This window comes from Clarias gariepinus, chromosome 6 (assembly GCF_024256425.1).
Source record: "Clarias gariepinus isolate MV-2021 ecotype Netherlands chromosome 6, CGAR_prim_01v2, whole genome shotgun sequence".
NCBI classification, from domain to species: Eukaryota; Metazoa; Chordata; class Actinopteri; order Siluriformes; family Clariidae; genus Clarias; species Clarias gariepinus.
Window position 1 is genome coordinate 22870939 of NC_071105.1, and position 19284 is coordinate 22890222.

General features: G+C 38.1%; 1 protein-coding gene across 1 annotated transcript; it reads left to right on the plus strand.

Annotated features, from left to right (window-relative positions):
• The first annotated feature begins 489 nt into the window (after positions 1-489).
• Positions 490-18987, plus strand: znfx1 (zinc finger, NFX1-type containing 1). Its single transcript, XM_053498067.1, has 15 exons — positions 490-567; positions 5889-5958; positions 6072-7507; positions 7656-7942; positions 8163-8404; positions 8764-8886; positions 9353-9501; positions 9803-9943; positions 11073-11175; positions 12230-12498; positions 13411-13550; positions 13768-14068; positions 15226-15336; positions 15439-15534; positions 15693-18987. Exons 2-15 carry the CDS (start codon positions 5919-5921, stop codon positions 18138-18140), a joined length of 5886 nt encoding a protein of 1961 aa, XP_053354042.1. The 5' UTR covers positions 490-567; positions 5889-5918; the 3' UTR covers positions 18141-18987.
• Positions 18988-19284: the final 297 nt, after the last annotated feature.

Sequence of the window (19284 nt, forward strand, 5' to 3'; positions counted from 1 at the left end):
TAATAGAGAGTGAGTAAACTCTTGATAGATTCCAAACAATAATATGCTGGGTCCAAATTATGCTTTATTGCAAAAACAATCTATTAATTGGGCTATGTACTGCCACGACTTCTAGCATAGTTATTAAGACATAAATGTACTTGATCAGGGAGAGACTTGAAGCTCTTTCTGTACTTCCTGTACATGTTGCTTGCTGAGATAAGGTCTCAGAATTGAGCTAGTGTCATCAGTACTGACTGGCTTTATACTGTCAATAACCTAATCATCAGCTAACATTGCTGTGTGTATTAGGCGGAAAACATGCAGAATTGTGTAGGAGCTATTCTTATAAAAAAAAAACATTAAAATACATTAATTTGATTCGAAGGTCTTAACATATATGCAACAAAGCTTCTATAACTTCCAAAGCCTTAAACAGTATCTCTGTGGAGACTAGTGTTTTGTTTCTCCGACAGTTTCGGTTATGATGAACCAAACACGAAAGCGAAACTTAAAGCCGGTATTTAAAAGGTTCTCTGAGCAGCTCTCTGTCAGTACAGAGCACACAGCGACCGGGCTCAAGAACCGGTAAGTGTTCCGAGATTTAGCTTAGCATGAGCCTTGTAGAAATGTCATCAGAAATGCTGAAATGAGAGGGAAAAAGTTTCGAAGTCGCGTGTTATCCTGGTTTTATTGATAATTATAAATGTTTTTAACTGACTTCCGGCATCTCGGAGAGGCAGCGTACAGCGCTGTGGCCATTTATTTAGATGTGATGCTTATACGAGTTGCGCTTTAGTTTCATCAAACGTTGTTAAAAAAAAACGTCTTCCATTTTTTTTACATAAATTATTTAAAGCCTGTGTATCTATGTTTTCCTGATAACCTTTATAAATGGCTTTGACTAAAGTAAAAATGTATTGAAATTATTTTCATGACGAAGTGTTTATTTCCGCATATGTATGGACACATATTTAGGACAGTGTATGTACGAAAGAACAGCCAGGCTCGAGTGTAACAACAATGCGAATGCTCGTGTCTTGATATAAAGCAGGTAGTCTAAGCTGTCTGATACGTGGGTGGATCATTTTCTGAGAAATGAAACCGCGCTGACTCACTCTCTACAGTAGGGCATCGTGTGCTAAGTCATAATTATCCTTAGCCTAAAGGGAAGATTCAGTACCAGAGTGAATTCACACGAAATGCAGTGGTCATTTTCCTTATAATAATATATCATGCGCATAATGTGCTGCACTGACAAGCACAACCTTCATTACGTTACCATGTACCTTACACGACCGTACCTAGTTACTTCATAACTGCTTTTTTATTTATTTTTTTAGAAAGGCTTGGGGAAGTCAGGTGAATCCTAGCAAACATTTAGACGTTTGATGACCGTTGAAATGACGTCCCTCCGACGCGTCCCGCCGTGGATGAAAAATAGTTTCAAAATGAAAGTTGAAAGGACTCGTTTGATGTTATCTGATTTACAACAGCTGTCATTAACGGTTATCAATCGTCCAAATGTTTGCTTGGAGGGTATATATTAAACAACACTTAGCTAAAAGTAACAGCTATACATGTCTATACAACGGTAGACATGTGGACATGTACAAACGTATCTGAATGCATTTTTAGGAAATGTTCTGTCAGACAATTAAACTACAAATTAATTAATTGGTACCTTTTTTTTGTTTGTTTACCAATTAATGCTGTCCTACTGCGACTGGTTTTGGCCAGGGACACGACCTTGCGTCGGATCAATGTTTGCTGGGATGTGATCCATCAAGTTTCACTATCAAGGGTTTTGGTTAAAAACAAAACAATGGGCGGAAGTGTGATTAAACCCTGTGAGGATTTGGGGGAGAAATGCTATGATTTCCCATTAAGGTGGATACCTTTTTCAATTCAATAATGTGCAACTGATACACCTGTTTGTATAGGTAATATTTGTGTTGACCCGAGAAATGTGTTGCAGCTTGCTGTGGTGTTTAGAACACGTAGGAACTCTCGGGCTAACGCATAACTTTGCATAATAACATTTGCAAATAATGTAATATGGCATCACAATGGAATGAGAAACACATTTGTCTACTTCATAAAATGTGTTTTTCAATTATTTTAGGTCTTTACTGGTATCATAGCTCTAACGGAAAATATCACTTAAATTATTTTTCATAGAGGTTACATTATAAAAGTTTAGATATAAATGGTGGAAATAATGCACAAATACACAAGCTATCAAATAGATGCTAGCATCACATGTGCATGTGTAAATCACAGGGCACATACATGCCAATTTGCCACTGCATGTCTTTGGACTATGGGATGAAACCAGAGTACCTGGGGGAAACCCACAGAGCACAAGGGGACATGCAAACTCCTCACACACACAGACATGAGGTGGAAATTGAACCTTCGGCCCTGGAGGCCTAACTGCTAAACACTATGCCACTGTATACTCTGTAGCACTATATAATCTTCTATCCAATATATAAAACAAATTCTGTTTGGTTTGACTAGTGACCAGCAGGTATATCCATCACAGGTGTGTCACGGGCATTCCTATAAATCAAATATAGATATATTATTGCCTCACAGTACTCACAGTATGACATAACAGTTGATGATATGATTACCAGATCCATAAACCAGAGTCATAAACCAATCCACGGAACCCAAAAGATTTTCATGAATAAACTACAATACCAGTTACAAAATGATCCTGCTGTGTAACATGCTCGGAAGGTATTTCAGGAGAAAACCTTGGTGCCAATCTACCACATGGGCACCAATGTGACAAAACGTAGTTAAAACAATAATGTAAAACCATGGACTGCATTTATTTCACACATCTACTATGCAAAATAGACATCACAGTCAGAAATCCAAGCATTCTGCAAATGCAGCTGTTGTGTCAATATTATTTGCTTCCATAACTTGAATGTAATGTGCTAAGGTGTGATACGGAACACCATTTTCCACTGCAGCTTGGTTTATGCTCATCCCACTGGCATGGGCCTGAAATAGATATGGCTCTAAATTGTAAGCCCAAATCTTTTTTTCTTGCTGAACTGAAACAACTTTCAGTGTCTTGAAAATCATGCATTTGGCCCACTGCAGCAGAAATTATGCAGGCATGCAAAATGTCTGCCTTCCTGGAATCAACAAGTCAAGTGCACAAAAAGTGCACACACACACACACACACACACACACAACTTCCCCTCACCATATTCTTATCACGAGGGGTTTGCCAACCCCCCCCCCCCACACACACACACACTTTCTCCTATATCTATCTATCTATCTATCTATCTATCTATCTATCTATCTATCTATCTATCTATCTATCTATCTAAGTCAACTGTCAATGATATATGAAATTTTACTTGATGTCCATTATATATAGTTTTTATATAGGAAGTTTAAGTTTGTACACATAACTATCTAACGACTATGTTTTAGCACTTTATCACAGTAAGTGCCTTATTGTAAGAAATTACTTAAAAATTGCCAGTCTTTCTCTTTCTTTGTGGCTCTATTTAAAAATAATAACCGTGTAGTTATTATTTATATATTATTTGTCGCGAGTATTGCGCTACCAGGGCCGCAGTGCACTGTTTGGTCACGTGACACTAAGGGAAACGACACAAGCATCAAAGCGATATTTTGTTCGGAACCGCCCCTTCTGGCTGAAACAAGCCTCAGTGTCATATGTAGCTATAGTACTTCACTGACAAAACCATAATACCAAACAGTATTAGCTTGTGAATGAACAAAATGAAAAAGACCAGATTCATAGTTAACCATGCCCATTGTGCATATAAACTGTGCCACCGCTCTCTCTCTCTCTCTCTCTCTCTCTCTCTTATGTGTTTAGGTGCAAACTAAAATAACATTGTATTTTTCCGCCACCAGCGCCCAACAAGAGTCATAAGTGAGGACTAAAGAATTAAATAAGAATATATAAAGAAGAATTATAAATGGTGGAAATAATTCACAAACCTAAAATGTTAGAAAGATCAGAAGCTAAATGTTATTTTTTTTAGACGCTCGTCTTTGTGTTAATATAAATCATTTGCATAAAAATGCAAAAAAAAGAAAGAAAATTTTTTTTTTCTGACTGACTTTTGTTGCTGGGGAAACCTTGATGGACTTCGGCGTTTTAGCACCACCTACTGGTGACTATTGTGGCGTTTAAAAACACGAATCTTAGATGAGATTGATCATTCATAAGCAGAAGTACATTGTATTACAGTATAGGACAGTGCACTTTTTTCTTTTCTTTTCTTTTTTTTTTTTACCTCTGTACCCCACAGTGAATTTGAAATAAAGCAAAATGTGAATTGAATCCTATATTATGATAATATTATGTTATATTATATAAATTGGTAATTTTTTAGGATGGTAACACTCAATGACCTTTTTCTCTGCAGCAGAGGCAGGTTTTGGTCTTGCTTTGCTGGGATGGTCTTCAAGCGAGCCAGTTTTAATGTAATGATGATAGGCAAGGTATATGTGTTAAATGTTTCGGCAGACCCTACGTCTTCCTGTTGTATGCGCTGCAGCTGTGGACGTTCTGCAGTCTGATCCAGGGTGTCATTAGCTATGAGCTTGGCCTGATGTACCCGACTTCCTGTGCAAACACTGGCAACAAACAGAATTTCTTAGCCATAATTAGAATTTAGAATGATAGAAGCTACATCTATCTATCTATCTATCTATCTATCTATCTATCTATCTATCTATCTATCTATCTATCTATCTATCATGGCCTATCAGCAATCGTTAGGCTAAAAAATAAACAAACAAGACCTATCAAAGAGATAACAAAAAATTATAACAATGGATGAATTAACAATTTTAAAACCAAAAGGCATGGAATACAACAAAAGTGACTGTCAGCACCATTATTTTCTTGGCAAGGGTGTTGGTTGTATAATGGTAAATTTTTTATCAAGAGACACATTTGTCAATGTAAATACAGAAGATTTAAAAGAAACAAATCTCTGGTAATCAAGAACCAAAAGTCCAAATAAGCTGAAGTTAGCCAGTTAGACAGAAACCGAGAATAAGTTGGAAAAAGATAGGAAGAAAGGGGAAAATGTAGAAGGAAAGAAAGATCTGATGGGTCAAAGCAATCATGGTGTCAAACATGGTGGAGCCTGTGTTATGGCATGAGCATGTATGGCAAATGACTAACAAGCAACTAAAGGGGGCTAAAGAAAATTATGTTCATTTGTTTCAGACTTCTGGCAGTGATTATTTGCAAATGTTTGGCAAGTATTATTTACACAAAAACCATCTGTTTATAATTGTTAATTTGTCCAATTACTTTTGAGTTTGTGAAAAATAAAGGGATTATGCAAAAAGACTTAAATTCCTAAACTGTCAATTTTTATATATTTTTTGTTAAACCTATCGAATTAAAGCTGAACATTTCAATAACAACTTGATTGCTTTATTTCAAATCCACTGTGGTGGTGTTACTTTCCAGATATTATGGATCTAATATATAGTGTATATACAACAAAATATTTTAATTTATGGAAATTACTTATGCCATTTTCCATGGATGATGGCACTTAGCACAGTAGTTAGAGTTGTGCTCATTATATCGTAAATAATTTATATTAAACAAAGGGCATACATTCACATAGACTTTGGTATTTACTTTTGGTTGTAGTGCATGTAGTATGTCCTATAACTAATTCACATTTATGTTCAGAATTAAGGGATTCCATTGGTGGAGGTCATGAAAGATTGAAAGATGTTTTCCTGGGCAAATTTTAATGTGTGTGTGTCGGGGGCGGGATCATACTCCAAAAACCTGCCAAGTGGTTGGGTGGATGGCACTGGTTGGTCATCCATAAAAGATTTAATGATTCTTATTATTATTATGTTGCAGCACTTGACAACTCAATGGTTCTGATCAACCATGGAAAACAAAAACAGACCACAAGTACAGGAGAAGCAAGGTTTTGATTTCCCCTTTCTTTTCCTACTTATGACTATGTTATACTACTGTTTTTATTTATTTCACTAGTGCATGACCAGTAATGTGCATTTTGTTTATCTTTTGTTGATGCAGATCAAGGGAGAGATGGCAGAGGTGGTAGAGATAGATGTGGCAGAAGAGGAGGCGTTGGAGGAGGACCAGGAGGAGAAGACAGAAGGGCAGGTGCAGGGCGAGGACGAAGTGGAGGTGACAGGAGAGGGGGTGCAGGAGGTGCACGAGATAGAAGTGACAGAGGAGGCACAGGGGGAGGACCAGGTGTTGGTCACAGGGGAGCAGGTCCAGGAGGATGGACAGGTGGAGGTGACAGAAGAGCATCAGTAGGTGGAGGTGACAGATGGGGAGCTGGACAAGGTGGAGGTTACAGAACAGGAGGTGAAAGACGTGGACCAGGTGGAGGTGACAGAAGTGGTAGACAAGGTAGTGAGAGGAGTGTAAGTGAGAGGAGAAGGGACAACAGGGAAAATCACAGGGTAGATGCATCAAGGGAAAGAAATGGAGCAGAAGGTGCTCAGAGAGGAGAAAGGGGTGCAGGATTTAGTCAAAGAGGAAGAGGAGCCCATGTCAGAGCAAGAAGTAGAGATGGTACCCCTGAGGTACGTAAGCTTGGGTTCAAAGCACTGGAGGAACTACTTGAGAAAGATGCATCTGTGGTGGCCATTACTCTCTCCTCCAATGTGGGTTTGCAGGCTTTGCTGAGGGAGAAAACTATGCGTCAAGATCTCATACAGCTGCTCTGTCAGGTTCTCTGCAAAGCTTTTCAGTCTAAAAATGATCGCAGAATAGTGCTCCATTTAGCACAAGTGGTGAAGGACTCTGGCTTCTTCCAAACTGTGCTTCCTTACTATGTGGCTGGAATGATGTCTGATCATGTCCCTGCTCGGAGACAGCAGTATCCACAGCACCTGGACAACATTATCAACCTCCTCTCTGGTGTGCTCAGTATGTTTCCTTCCAGTTCTATCCGTTCCATCTCAATGTTGGTTACTCTCTTGAAACCAGTGATCAACCAGCTGCGAGCTTCTGGCATAGACATTCGAAACACGATTGATGAGGATCTGGAGAAGATCCATGGCATGGTGGAACACCTCCAAGAGAAAGCAAGAGATGGAACATTGAGATCGGACAACTACACAGTTCTCCTTGGAAATGATGGTACTCCAGAAGGGGAAGAAGACTTCAGGAATATGACCATCTACCCAACTCCTGAAGAGTTCCACCAGGACCAGAAACCTTTTCTACGGGCCAATATAACATCACAAAGTTTCCCCAGTGTGCATGTCTACCTGGATACACATTTTAGGCTTCTAAGAGAGGACTTTGTGAGGCCATTACGTGAAGGTATTAGGGAGTTGCTTCTAAGCCAGCATGATGAGAGGTTCTGTGGCGTACCAATAAGAAAGAAACGCTTTGATGACATCAGGGTCTATTTTGACACTCGACTCGTCATGCCTTTCTGCACTCCGACAGGCACTGCTTACAGAGTGCAGTTTGACCCACGGCCCCTTGAGGTCAGAGAATAATAGAGCTAAGCTTAATTTTTTTACATGCTAAATAATGGTCATAAAACAATGTAGGTTTGTTCTACTTCATGTTAGCTTTATACAATTTGCAAATAAGTTATAGAATATAACAGGTTTGCTTTATACTGATTTACAGTTTGTTCGTTGGGAGAATTCCAAACGGCTGCTGTATGGGTCTCTGGTCTGCTTGTCAATGGACAATTTCGAAACTTTTCTCTTTGCTACGGTATCTGACCGTGACCCCAAAGAACTCCAAAAGGGGCAGGTGCAGTTAAATTTTTCTAGAAACAGCCGAGCTCAACTGGCCACAATCCAGGCCTCCCATTCCTTCATGATGGTTGAGACCACTGCCTACTTTGAGGCTTACCGCTATGTCCTGGAGGGGCTTCAGGAACAAGAAGAGGATGAGCTCCCCTTTAAGAGGTATACATTGTAATTTAGTTAAATGAGTCTTTAGTTGTCCCATGGCTTTGTGTTTATAAGATGATGCCTCCTTATTTAAAATCAGCAAAACATAAAGTAACATGTTAGGTGCTTGAAAAATGTCTTGTGGCTTGTATTATCGTGATGAATAAGTATAGATATCTCACAGTAGTATTGGCTAACTAGATAGACTCACTTTATCGTCTGTGTTATGTTTTAGATACATTGTGGAATGTAACCCAGAAGTCCATCCACCAGAATACCTTGTACCACTTTGGGAAACTTATGATCTAGCCTGCATTGCAGCAAAGGGTCATCAGAACAGTATGAAACCATTTAACCCGCTTAACGATACTGCCTGGCCAACTGAGGAGCAAGTGGGTCTTGATGAAAGTCAACTCCAAGCACTTAAACTAGCTCTCACCAAGGAGCTGGCTATCATCCAGGGTCCACCAGGCACAGGTAGAAAAATTTAGATTTTAATAAATTTAGTTCAATATATTTCTAACTCTCCTTCTATTAGAGCTACTATTTCCTGCAGTTTAACAAAGCAAGCATTCTTTGCATTCTTAGCTCCTTAAAACCTTGAAGCCTAAGTCTAAGTAAAAGAGGAAACAATGTTAATTTTGGTTGTAATTTAATTCTGCATCGAGGAAAACAGATAATCAGAGACACTATCAAGTAAATAGTTTTGCTTCAGAATGTAACTGGTCATTTTTAAATTATACACATCTGGGTTTAAATGTTATAAAGTAATTTGTGCTGGCTTAAAAAAAAAAAACACAATGTAATATTTTTTATTCTTCTTTTTTTTTTTTCAGGGAAGACACATGTGGGGCTAAAGATTGCCAAGGCTCTGTTAAAGAACCGATTGGTATGGTCGGCTAATTCTCCTATGCTGGTGGTCTGTTACACCAATCATGCCCTAGACCAGTTTTTGGAAGGTACTAATGCATTGTTCATTCTGCTTTTGCAAAAGTAGTAATTACAGTACGAGTAAAACATTTGACACATTAGTCTAAAGTTTTGACACAAGTTAGGATTTATTTTTCTACATTCAAGAACAATAGTAGAGATTTTAAAACTATGAAATAACACATACAGATTCATGTAATTAACAACAACAACAGTCAGTTGTAACAGTATTTTAAGACAGGAAGGTCAATTGTTTAGGAATAGTTCTTGCAAGAACCATATTGTGGCCATCATCATGATGAAACTGGCTCTCATGAAGACCATACCAGGAAGGCAAGATCAAAAAACGAACAATAATTAACAGAATCCCCAGATTAGAACTGTTATGGAGGCTGTACAGAGCATAAATAGCAGATGCTTTTTTCCTGGTTTTAAATACAGTGTATAGAATATTGCATGGCTTGCAATACAGCAGTCATGTTGTGTTTGTCATAGGTATCCACAGTTTTCTGGAGGAGGGGATTGTGAGGGTTGGTGGCCGCAGTAACAGTGTAACCCTCAAGCGTTTCTCTCTGCGGGAGCTGACTAGGTCGCCAAACTTCCGCAGAGACCTGCCAGGACACCTTAGGAAAGCCTATTTTGAGGTGCCATGTTACATTTTTTCATGTTAAGCATTTTAAAATGTATTTTTAGTTTTTAACCAAGGAAATATATGTATAATATACACAGAAATTTCACATTTTTCAAATTTAATAGTAGAATTCATAAATAGTAGTATTTAATAGTATAACAGCTTCTATATATTCTTTAGGTTCCAATTTCTCCTATAGTTCAAGCTCACAAAGTTGATCTTATAGGTTTTCATTCCTGACTTGATATGCAAGTATGTTTAAATGAATCAGTTTTGAGCTTTGTTGTAAATAAAGTCCTGACGATATTCCACAGATCCAAAGGGAGATGCAAGGGGCAGAAACCCTGCTGAAGAAACAGTCAGGTTACCTAGAGTGCAGTATGCGTGGAGTCATTAACGAGCACTTCTTGCGGAAGTACATCTCTAATGAACACTGGGACAATCTGCATAGTCAGGTGAATCTAAAGTGCACTATTTATTTAAATAAACTTATACAGTGGAACCTTGGATTGCGAGCATAATTCGTGGAAGTGGGCTCGTATATTAAAACACTCGTAAATCAAATTTCCTCATAAGGAATAATGGAAACTCAAATTATTTGTTCCACAGCCCATAAAAATAAATACATAAAAATAATTAATACAAAATATAAATAATTTTAAAAAACCTGCACTTTACCTTCGAAAAAAGTAAAAAAAATCCAGACAGATAAGTGTTTCGCGCGCATGTGCTGTGTGTGTGTTTGTGTGTAAGTAAGATGAGAGGAGGAATAAGCCCCTCCCCTCTCCTTCTTACACACACACACACACACACACACACACACATTAACGGTAACACTGTTCTATTAAGAAAATTAACAAGGAACATCGCGAATAACACTAGAGTGAGCGCACGGAATTACTGCTGTAAAGTAAAAAAAATAAAACAAATTAACCTGCAATTACCTTCAAAAAGAATTGCGACAGAGCAGTATCTCCGTCAGAGTGTGTGTGTGTGTGTGTTTGTGTGAAGGCGAGAGGAGGAGGGGTGTGTGTGAAGGCAGAAGGAGGAGGGGTGAAATAGACAAAGAGAAAATGGATCTCTAATCTCTCTAGTGAGACTTGCTTTTGCTGCATGCGCGCGTGTACTGTTTATTATAACACAACGTGTGTGCGCGCACACACATACAAACACAAAATAAATTATGTTTTACGCTCACACACGCGGTCACAGTATAACAGTAAACAGTACACGCGTGCACGGATGTTGATTATACCTTTGAGAGACGCATGCGCGAAAGAACAACTATTGGCTATTGGTGACGCTCAGCATCAAAACAAGAAGTGCATGCGTGCTACATTATACTCGGTATTCGTAAAACAAGCTCGTTTTTCAAGTCAAAATTTATTTTAAATTTTTGCTCGTCTTGTGGAACACTCGCCAAAATGCGTTACCGGCAATCCGAGGTTCTATTGTATGTGCAAGCTAGGTACAGCTCCTTGTTTACTATTATTATTATTATTATTATTAATAGTAGTATTAGTACTATCAGTAGGAGTAGTAGAAAAAGAAGGAGAAATATTGAATGTTTTGTGTTTTTGTTAGCTTGAGATGGGTGGATTTGCAAATGTTGGAAAGAAGCAATCAGTGATTATGGATTGGCTTTGTCTCGGGGGGTTTCTGCAGCAACCTGCCAGCAGTGAAGGAGGTAAAGTTGAAAGCCTTTTTTTTTTTTAATGATCCTGTATGGTAACAGCATTGCTAGATGGTAATCTCTGACAATAAACGGACTGTAAAAATATATGTACTACTTACTAAAATATATTTGGGTGGTTCCAACAAAATGGATGTGAAATTTGGACTCATATCATACTGTTAACCAAAAAGCCTTAGAGCACGGGTAAGCTTAGTATCAGTAAATTAATTTGCATAACATTTAATTTAGCCTCTTCAGCTAAAAACAAACAAATGCTAAAATTTTTATAATAATTTTTATCTTTAAAATATTCAGCATTTTATTAGGGTTATGAATTTGACATTAAACAGACAAACTTTTATGAGAGTACAGGTATTCTGCTAACTTAGAAAACTTGTGTTACCATGAAAGAAACCTTCCTTTCTTTCTTTTTTTTCGTTTCCTTACTTTTTCTTTGTAATTTTCATCATTTTTCATTTACAATTTTCATGTACCTTTTTGTGTTTTTTTCAAACACAGCTATGGATTTACAAACTAATTCTTGTGTGTAAATGTGGTATTTTTTTAGTTTTTAAGACCCCTATGAATCATGCCTACTTTTTTCCATTTTAAGTTTGACCTTTGCATGCCCATTATTTTTCCTGTTGCATTTGTCTGCCTGCTCACGCAGCACTGAAACTGGACTCAAAACCTGTAAACTAAAAGTGAGACAACTTACTGTAGTTACAGCAACTATATATTCGATTAAAATGTAAATGTATAAATGTATGATATTGTTTATACATATAGTTCTTTTTTACCATATGTACAGTGTTTACAATGTATACATTTCTTACAATTATACAGTTCACAACACTGAACACTAAATAATAAATATTCAACTATACTTTAGTTGTAAGTATAAATAGAGAAATAACCACTAAATAAGAGACTATTCAAAATAAAACAAGGTTTACTTGCTATTACTATTGTCATATGTTTAAGCATAGCAAATTAATTCATAATGGATATCAATTATTGAAATCAAGAGTAATTAATTTTCATAAACACTTATGATTGTGGACAGAGGCAAATGATGACGGGGAGGTAGGAGAGGATGAGGAACTGTTGGAAATTGATGAAGAGGCAGCTCTGATTGAGGCTGAAAGAATCCTGGAGGATGCAGAACCTAAACGCCGAGATGGCCGTGAACGCAAGAGAGAGGAGGAGACCATATCAGAATTGGCTGAGGTCATGCTAGCCATGAACCTACATCAGGCAGAAGAACAACCTTCACTAAAACAGGAAAAAGGGAAGGCACATGAACAGGGACAAGGTGATGATGAAGGGTGGGAGGTAAGGATTTTCTGGAATAGTCATAATTATAATCATCCATACATACAGTACATACAATATCTACACCCCTTATCCTGTATAGGGTCACAGGGGGCCTGGAGCCTATCCCAGGTAACATAAAGCACAAGGCAGGGTACTCCCTGGGTGCACTCATTAAAGGGCGCGCGCACACATGCACACAAACACACTACAGGGCATTTTGTAAATGTCAAATCTTTGTATTTGGATGGAAACATGCAAACTCGAAGCCCAGATGCAAGATTTGACCCCCCTACTGGGGCTGTGAGGCAACAGTTCTAAGCACTAACCCACTGTGCCACCATGGTATATACTGTATGCATATGTATATGAATATTTTAGAATATTAATTCAGTTCAGGAGAACTAAGATAATATATAAATTTAATGTTTCCATTATTTTATTAGTTGTTTTATCCTTAGAAATACAAATAAGTTAGTATTTAAAATACAGAATATCTAGCATATGCATACATATACAACTTTCTAATTACCTATCCCTCTTATGTCATTAGGAAAATAATTCTATAATTTTTTCTTTGCGTTGTAGGCAATAATGTTATAATGCAATCTAACACAGGTATCATAACAGAAGTGCAAGTTAGGCCTGCAAAACCTATTATACACTACATTGTAGCATTTACATGTAGAATCCTTTATGTATATAAATTTATATGAACCTTATGTAATCTGACAATATGAAGTTAGATGTTTATCTTTTCATGCAAGCACCTTTTTTAAAAAGCCTATGGCATTATAAGGTGCTTAATGCAAAAAATAGTAAATGCATATATAGTACATTATGAATCTAGGTTGTATACAGGGTGTTGTCAAGTATTTTATTTGCATAATAATAAAAACACCATGATTCTTCTCTCTCTTTCTGTGTATTCAGATACAGCGTCACCAGAAGAAGAAGATAAAGCAGATGGTCCAGAGGGAGTTGGGGAAGAGTGAGGCTATGAGTGAGGTGGAAGAGCTGCAAGTGTGGAATGTATGGCAGCTTAACATAAAAGACAGATGGAGACTTTACCGGTAATTATATGCTAGATCAAAAGCAAATATCTCTCAAAAGCATCCTTCAAATAATTGTGTGAACTGTGCAAGAGAACTCGACTATAATATTTATTCAAAGTTAAATTAAAAATTTAGAAATTTTAACAATCATTTATGTCCCTTTATTCTCTCCTGGCTCCCTTGCTCGGTGTCTGTTCCCCTATTTATTTTGCTCTTTCACTTTCTCACTTAATAGCCTCTGGGTGTTGCGGTATCAGATTGACCTTCGTGGGAAAGCTCTTCAGGCTGAACAAGTCTATCAGGATGCTGCAGAGCGCCTGGCTGAAATCCGCCGCCGCGAGGATCTGTGTGTGCTTCAACATGCCCAAGTCATTGGCATGACCACCACAGGGGCAGCAAAATACCGACAGGTTTTGCAGGAGCTCAAGCCAAGGCTGGTGATTGTGGAGGAGGCAGCTGAAGTGTTGGAAGCTCATACTATTACCACACTCAGCCGAGACTGCAAGCACCTCATTCTGATTGGAGATCATCAACAGGTATAACTGGCATATAGCACCTATGAGAGCTATTCACTAACAAGTTGGTCACATGGAAAAAATGATGAGGACTATGTCGGTGGAATCAGAAAGGGAAAAAAAAAATGACGCTAAGCAGATCTTTTATATAGAAGACCTGTTGAATATTTTTCAAAATTTTGTATACTTGTAAGACTTAAAATAGAACAAATTGTCATCTTTTGAAGAAATAGAAAATTATGCATGACATACAACCTACTAGGCAGTAAATAAATTATCACTATAAGTTATGCTAAATTGAAATGTGGTGTGGTTATGGTTTCTGTGCTCCAACATAAATGGGCTTATACATACAGAGCCCTATTTACAATTTAATACAGATAGGAATCACCTGTCTCCACCCGATACGATATCATCACAATAGGTGCAATTCTATAAGTATCACGATTTTATAAATATCCCGATTTGGTATTAATTAGTTTAAGGAGTAATTAAATGTAGCCCATTCCTTATAACATTAGTTTTCTCAATTGAAAACAAAGGACAGCATTATAGTGTGTCATCCACCATAATTATTATTTCTAAAGAAACCCTAGCAAATAATTCACTCCTACCACATGGGATAAAAATGTGTAAATAGTTGGAAGTGTACCGCCTGTAAGCTTATAAAGTAACTGTGATGTTTTACCTCCTCAAATACCTCCAAAGTCTCAAAATTCAAACTTAAATTCTCAAAACTTGACAGTGAGCACTCTGGTTGAGTGGATGACAGCACGCAGGCGCATGTGGCTTCTAACATGCAGGGCTTCTAACATAATATTTTCAACTACTTTGCATCCACGGTGTTTTAAGAGTGGTGTAGGCATGTATAATGAGTTGATTGAGACTAATTTGCTCACAGACTTGCAGAAAAAGATAGATCGGGGATGTGTAAATTGCCACATAAAAGAGTCCCAGTTCACAACTGCATCGATTTTTCCTCGACTTCTATAATTAAATGTATTTAGATTTATCAAAATAAAAATAAATGGAAATCATAATTCGTTTTTTAAGAAGATATATAACATCTTTCCAAAAACAGTTTTTTTCACATAAATCTATTTTATCAATCTAAAATAAAAATAAATATATTAATAAGTTAATATATAAATCTAAATGATTTTCTGTTTTGTTTACAGCTTAGGCCTAGTGCCACAGTGTATGAGCTAGCCAAAAATTTCAACCTCGAGGTGTCGATGTTTGAGAGGCTTGTCAAAGTGGGATTTCCTTTTGTCAGACTCAACTACCAGGTGAGCTAATGAATCCATACCAAATGCACTTTTCTCACATTTGATCAAATATTTATAATAATAATAATAATAAAAAAATTCTTTATGCACATGATAATACAGCATCGTATGAGACCGGATATTGCTCGTCTTTTGACTCCTCATATCTACTCAGAGCTGGAAAACCATGCTTCTGTATTTGAGTATGAAAACATCAAGGTCAGTTTTGTTTTTTTTCATTATTAAAACATTCAGCACTCATTGCATTCATTGTACTGGCAACTCACTGTACTTTAAAAATGTGCTCAATAATATCACATACCAAACTTTTGCTTGATTAAAGTCAAGTCTGTCCCGTAATTTTTTCTTACCCGTAGGGAATTCTCACGAACATGTTCTTCATTGACCACAAATCCCATGAGGAGGAAATAAAGGATGGACGAAGTCATCAAAACTTTCACGAAGCGCGCTTTGTGGTAGAACTCTGTCGGTACTTGTTGCGTCAGGATTATCAGCCCTCTCAGATCACCATCCTCACCACTTACACTGGGCAACTATATTGTTTACGTAAGCTCATGCCCTCAGCTGAATTTTCAGGGGTCAAAGTTCATGTCGTTGATAAATATCAAGGTGAGGAGAATGATATTGTCATATTGTCTTTGGTACGCAGTAATCAGGAGGGCAATGTAGGGTTTTTAAAAATTCCAAACCGTGTTTGTGTGGCACTTTCTCGGGCTAAGATGGGATTATACTGCCTTGGAAACATGGAAATGTTTAGCAAGGTGACGCTGTGGAGTAATATACTTCACACACTAAGGGAGAAAGGTCAGGTGGGACGCTTTTTGACACTGAGCTGTCAGAATCATCCAGAAACCCAAACCCTGGTGTCATCTTCAAAAGACTTTTCAAAGGTACCTGAGGGTGGGTGCAACAAGCCCTGTGAGTACCGCTTGGACTGTGGCCACGTATGCATTCGCATGTGCCATCCTTATGATGCTGACCACAAGAAATATAAGTGTAATAAGGACTGCCCCAAAGTGCTGTGTGAGCTTGGACACACATGTCCTAGACGTTGCCATCAGAAGTGTGGTAAATGTGAGGTACGTGTAGAGAAGGTTGTACCAAAATGCCAGCACAAGCAGAAAATGGCCTGTCATCAAGCTCCAGAAACATTCATCTGCAGGGAGCCTTGTCAGAAAAAGCTGACATGTGGACACACATGCCAGGCAAGCTGTGGTGAACCATGCACTGTAAAATGCAAAGTAAAAATTTCTATGGTGCTAAAATGTGGACATACTCAAAAAGAACCATGCAGCTCCTCGCAGGACTTTCTAAATCAGCCAGCCTGCAGAACCCGATGTGTCACAGTCCTGAATTGTGGACATGCTTGCACTGGGACTTGCCACACATGCCACCAGGGTCGCCTCCACAAAGCTTGTGGACATGCATGCCAGCGTGTTCTTCCCTGCTCACACAAATGCCATGTGCCATGCCCAAAAAGCTGCCCACCGTGTACCCTCCCTTGTCAAAATCGCTGTGTTCACAGTATCTGCATGAGAAAATGTGGACAGCCCTGTGTCCCTTGCATGGAACCCTGTGAGTGGCAATGTCCTCATCAGAAGTGTAGCAAACTCTGCCATGAACCATGTGACCGTCCACCATGTTTAAGGAAATGTGAAAAGTTATTGCCCTGTCGACATCCTTGTATAGGTCTTTGTGGAGACCCTTGCCCAGATAAGTGTCGCATATGCCATCGTGATGATGTGATTGAGATCTTCTTTGGTAATGAAGATGAGCCAGATGCATGCTTTATACAGCTAGAGGACTGCAAGCATGTCATTGAGTCTACTGGCATGGACCAATACATGGGCATGGATGAGGATGAGAAAGCTGACCTAGATCAGCGAGCTATCCGGCTGAAAGAGTGTCCCAGATGTCGAACCCCCATTCGTAGAAACGTGCGCTATGGTGCCCATATCAACCGCAGCCTGGCAGAAATCGAAAAGGTCAAGGAACAGATCAATGGACTGCAGTCTGACATTGAGTATAAGAAAAATGAACTTCAGTTGCTTTTGAAAAGGAATGTCTTTTTTAAGGAACAACTTCCTGAAGAGTACAAAATGATCACTAAGAGGCTTCAGGAGTCTGGCTTAACCCTTCTAGACCTCTGGCAACAGGAGAACTTGATAATATTCCTGGAAAAACTTGGGAAGCTAATAAAGACTAAAAAAGAATACATGTCCTCATTAATGTTTGATGAATTCTCAGTGCGTATTAAGGACTGCCTCAGATTCCTGCTTGATTCATCCCAGAGATTCTCTGATCAGCAGAAGGATGATATAGAACGTGAAATGAGGAGGCTTTCCTACCTGGCTGATCTCAATGTCCGTTGTAGTAGGGCCCAATACACTGTGCTGGCGGTACAAGTCAATGCACAGGTCTTACAGGCAAGACAGATCCTGGAGGACACAACGCCCTTCACTGAAAATGATGAAGACAAAGTGAAGGAGATTTTTAAAGAGCTGGAAAATAAACTTCCACGCAGTGGCTTGGGTATCAATAATGAAGAAAGAGTGATGATTGTTAAAGCCATGGCTCTCTCACAGGGACACTGGTATAAGTGTCCTAATGGGCATGTATATGCTATTGGAGATTGTGGGGGTGCCATGGAACGAAGCCAGTGTCCTGAATGCAAAGCTACTATTGGTGGAACCAACCATACTCTCACTGAGGGTAATAATCTAGCCAGTGAAATGGATGGAGCACAACATGCTGCTTGGTCAGATGCTGCTAATTTGATTAATTTTAACCAAATGGACATGTAAAACATTTTGTCCACTTTACAATGAAATAGGATTGCTATTTTATGCATGCAAACAAAAAAGCTGTGTAAAATTATTTTAAAAAATTGCTCTTTCTCTAGAATGTAAGCACTATACATATACTGTATCTACCAATGTAATGCACCTTTTTAGTTTAGAACCACATTAGACATCCTGTAGATAAATGCCTGTTCTAATTAATTTGATGTCTAGCACAGAATTTTCATTCTTTTTTGTTTACCAGTAGGGGGCAGGAGTGTACCGATAAAAATACCTTTTCTAGGCTAAAATGAAATACCAAAAATATATTGTTGCATATGTTGATACCTGTGTGTGTGTGTGTGTGTGTGTGTGTGTGTGTGTTTGAGGCTTTGTAATAATTTCCCTATTTCATTTATTTTTTCAAAACTTGTACTGTCATGACTAATATTACTCCCCCACTTATTCATACTATATGCTCAGTCAGTGCTGTAAACTATGTACCTGGTGTGCATTCATTGGCTTTTTGAGCCTCACAGATTTACTATATCATAAAGTGGCAAGGCAAGGTCAGCAAATTTATCTTACCCTCTGAGAAAACATTGCAGCGCTTCCATTTAACCTGCTTTGTGAAAGTGTGTATCAGTTTATTACATGATAAATGTAGCCTTTTCACAGTATGAACTCAAATGCAAACTCGTGCAGTTTTCAGGGGGGAAAAACCCTGGGAGGGCAGAAAAAAAAGGTTGTGTCAGAAAATAAGGAAAAAACAAGCCTACAAATGGTTTTGTCAATGTTTATGACACATGTTTTAGAGGCAGGTCAAAAAAAGTAAAAAAAAAAACCCACAATAAAAAGAAGTTATAATATCCCCTTTCTGCCATGAGTCAAGTTTCTTTTTGGGAATACTTCTGCTGCTTAATTTTTCTGTGCTTTTACCCATTTTTCCCGGGGTAGGAAGACATTAATAATAAGATAGCCTTAAATAAATTGAGAGGTTATCATAAGTGACATATGTTGTAGGCTATAACGTGTACTTCTTTCTGTAAACCTCATAATAGGCAGTATACATTTTAGCAGCTTAAAAAGTGAGATATTTTCACCTGAATGAACATTATCCCTCTCTCAATTTTTGCAATATAGCTTACAATACAGATGGTTTTATACA

What these genes read in the sequence shown, in the direction of transcription:
- znfx1 (XM_053498067.1), top strand. Translation starts at nt 5,919, where the DNA reads ATGGAAAACAAAAACAGACCACAAGTACAGGAGAAGCAAG. An exon ending in ACAAGTACAGGAGAAGCAAG is followed by an intron (nt 5,959 to 6,071) that starts GTTTTGATTTCC and finishes TTGTTGATGCAG; the next exon opens with ATCAAGGGAGAGATGGCAGA. An exon ending in TTGTCAGACTCAACTACCAG is followed by an intron (nt 15,337 to 15,438) that starts GTGAGCTAATGA and finishes ATGATAATACAG; the next exon opens with CATCGTATGAGACCGGATAT.